The following is a 2,557-nucleotide window of genomic DNA, read 5'->3' as shown; positions in this document are numbered from 1 at the left end:
ATACAGCTGTGTTCGATCTCTGTCAACAAAAAGATGGAGAGAGAAATATTGTCATTCAGTGGTAATATCCAATCGTCATGTTCGATTAGCGGACATTGGGAAGATTTGATTGTCGATCAATGGAACAAGGGAGGACTTGAACCAGCGAAGGAGAGGCCTTCAACGATGATTGAGCCTCTGCCAATCACCTGTTCGATTGGGCCCCATGGTGGATGCCACAGTAGGTTGCAATTTCTGGTAGTAGATTTGCTAGCCGAGTGCTTGTTGTCTGACGAGGAGCTGGAGGAGGCGTCGGTGAGGAGAAGTCGCTATTGTTCCTACAGTGGCGACAACAAAATAGCAAGAAGAAAACCTTGCTTAGCAGCTAAGAAGAGGAATTGCTATCGCCAAACAATAAGGGCAAGTCTTGCTCGAGGTAAGAGGAGCTTTGATACCATAAATAATTAAAAAAATTTATTGTGAGAGGAATGATTTTATTTATTGAGGTAATTCATATTTATATAGATTTTAAAAGAAAGACTTATCTCTGTACTTAAATTATGTATTCAAATACGATTGATCTTCAAATCATAGATTGATCGAGGATTAGAGCATATAACGAAGCAAAATTATGATTTCATTTTTTCCTCTATCATAATCTTTTATCACATATAACTGTATTATTAAAATCATTATATATTTTTGTTATCATAAAAAGCTTGTAGGATTGGGGAAGATAGCGAAACTCATAAATGCCGGAAAATTTGATTCTTTAGAACTCATCACTATGAAAACCCTCAACGTACTTGGCGTTTTTGTCATCTCTGATTTATTCGACTTCCTTCCAAATTTCTGTGGCTTTTAGAATACAGGTGCAATGGGGAAGCAGATAGAAGATGGTGTTAGGTTGATGACTCGTGGTCCTGAACAGATCATATCCAATGACCAATACACGTAGTCGTAAGCTACCTTTAGCAGCAATCTTAACTTGGATTTAAACTTCTTATGTGATATCTACTTGATTGCTGGGTCGTATCGAGCATCACCAAATCTCTATGTCGCTTGCCCTTATCAGTGATCAACGCAATCTATTTGATTCTGTGTGCGTTCTAGTTAACATGGCCAGGCCAAAACCTTTCACAACCCAAGAGAAAGATTGCAGCTGCAGCTGCTTAAGACACACACTTTGTAATCCTATTGGAATGTTGATCATTTTTTTTCCTTGTCATATGATTTCTCTGTAATGACTAGTGTGGATCTTATCATATAACCATCGTCCTGAGATTATGATCATGATAAGATCATAGTTAGTCCTATATATTCTCATTGTTACGGCATAAAGTATCAAGGATGAACAACCATATGTTTTCCCATTATTTCACCACATTTATTCAACCAGCATAATCACAGTAGATAGATGACCACTTGCATGGCACGAACACGGTACATATATGACTGCTTGCAAGACAACTTCATGATGCATCTCTGAGCTCACCGCGCAGTTAACTCACATCAGACGGTGGACCCGAAGAGTCTCATGAACCCATAGGTCACAGCCATGGCCAACCATCCCCCTGCCACCACTCTAAAACACGACCTCCCCACTGGAGCTCGGCCCAGCGCCGCCCCGACGCACCCGAAGACTACTAGGCCAGCACTGGTCGCCGCCGCCGCCACCCCCAACCTCACCCTATAGCTGCTTATAAACCCGGCCGCCAGCAGTGGCACCACCGCCCCCAGCGAGAACGCCAGCGCCGATGCCGCTGCAGCCTGCAGCGGGCTCGGCAGCCCCTCTCCACCCGTCCCGTCGCTGCTCTCCCCCTCAACCTTCGTCTGCTGCTCCCTCTTCCGCTGCGCCACCTCTATATCCAGCTGCGAGTACACGGAGACGAACTCTCCTATGGCCATGCTGCATGCACCGGCGACGAGGCCTGCGAAGCCGGAGACGATCATGGCTTTGGCGTCACCTTTCACGGCCCCGACGCCCATCATGAGCGAAGCAGTGGAGACGAGCCCGTCGTTGGCACCGAGGACGGCGGCACGCAGCCACTGTGCTCTCTGCGAGTAGTCGTGCTCCTCGACGTGTGGCACTTGGCTTTCGATGCCATCAGTGGAAAGCTTGGTTCTGTCGAGAGCCATGGGAAGAAGTGCAAGTGTAGATACAGAAACAGAGAGTAATAGAAAGGCAGCGTGGTGGACACACGCCACAGGTAGGTCTTTATAGTGGATGATGGCGGTGGCACAGAGATCGAGAGAAGGGTGCTTCCATACGCCAGGATAGCAAATAAGAAATGACAGTGTCTTATAGTTCATGTAAAGAGTCGTGCGTAGCAATTACATGTTCTCTCACAAGAAGTTGGGTTGGTAGAAGAACAAGATAACCTAACCATTCTATTAAGAACTACTGTAGTTCTTCATGGACCATAGTATATACAGTTCAAGGATTCCTCAGGTTTCAGGTTGCCATCGGAGACCCACTCCCAGAGGATTAATTTGAAGCATCAATGGATACCATTGGAGAAAGAGTGGCTCTATCAATCTTAGTTAAACAATGTTTACGAAATTTCCAGGAAATGAC

The 2,557-nt window shown here is 45.3% G+C and overlaps 1 protein-coding gene across 1 annotated transcript; it reads right to left on the bottom strand.

The window, feature by feature from the left end:
- Positions 1-1,327: 1,327 nt before the first annotated feature.
- Positions 1,328-2,262, bottom strand: LOC135650785 (vacuolar iron transporter homolog 3-like). The gene has a single exon (XM_065170379.1). It carries the CDS (start codon positions 2,116-2,118, stop codon positions 1,492-1,494), a length of 627 nt encoding a protein of 208 aa, XP_065026451.1. The 5' UTR covers positions 2,119-2,262; the 3' UTR covers positions 1,328-1,491.
- Positions 2,263-2,557: the final 295 nt, after the last annotated feature.

The sequence above is a fragment of the Musa acuminata genome, chromosome BXJ3-10, assembly GCF_036884655.1.
Source record: "Musa acuminata AAA Group cultivar baxijiao chromosome BXJ3-10, Cavendish_Baxijiao_AAA, whole genome shotgun sequence".
Classification (NCBI taxonomy): Eukaryota; Viridiplantae; Streptophyta; class Magnoliopsida; order Zingiberales; family Musaceae; genus Musa; species Musa acuminata.
This window is presented reverse-complemented; position numbering and strand designations above follow the sequence as displayed.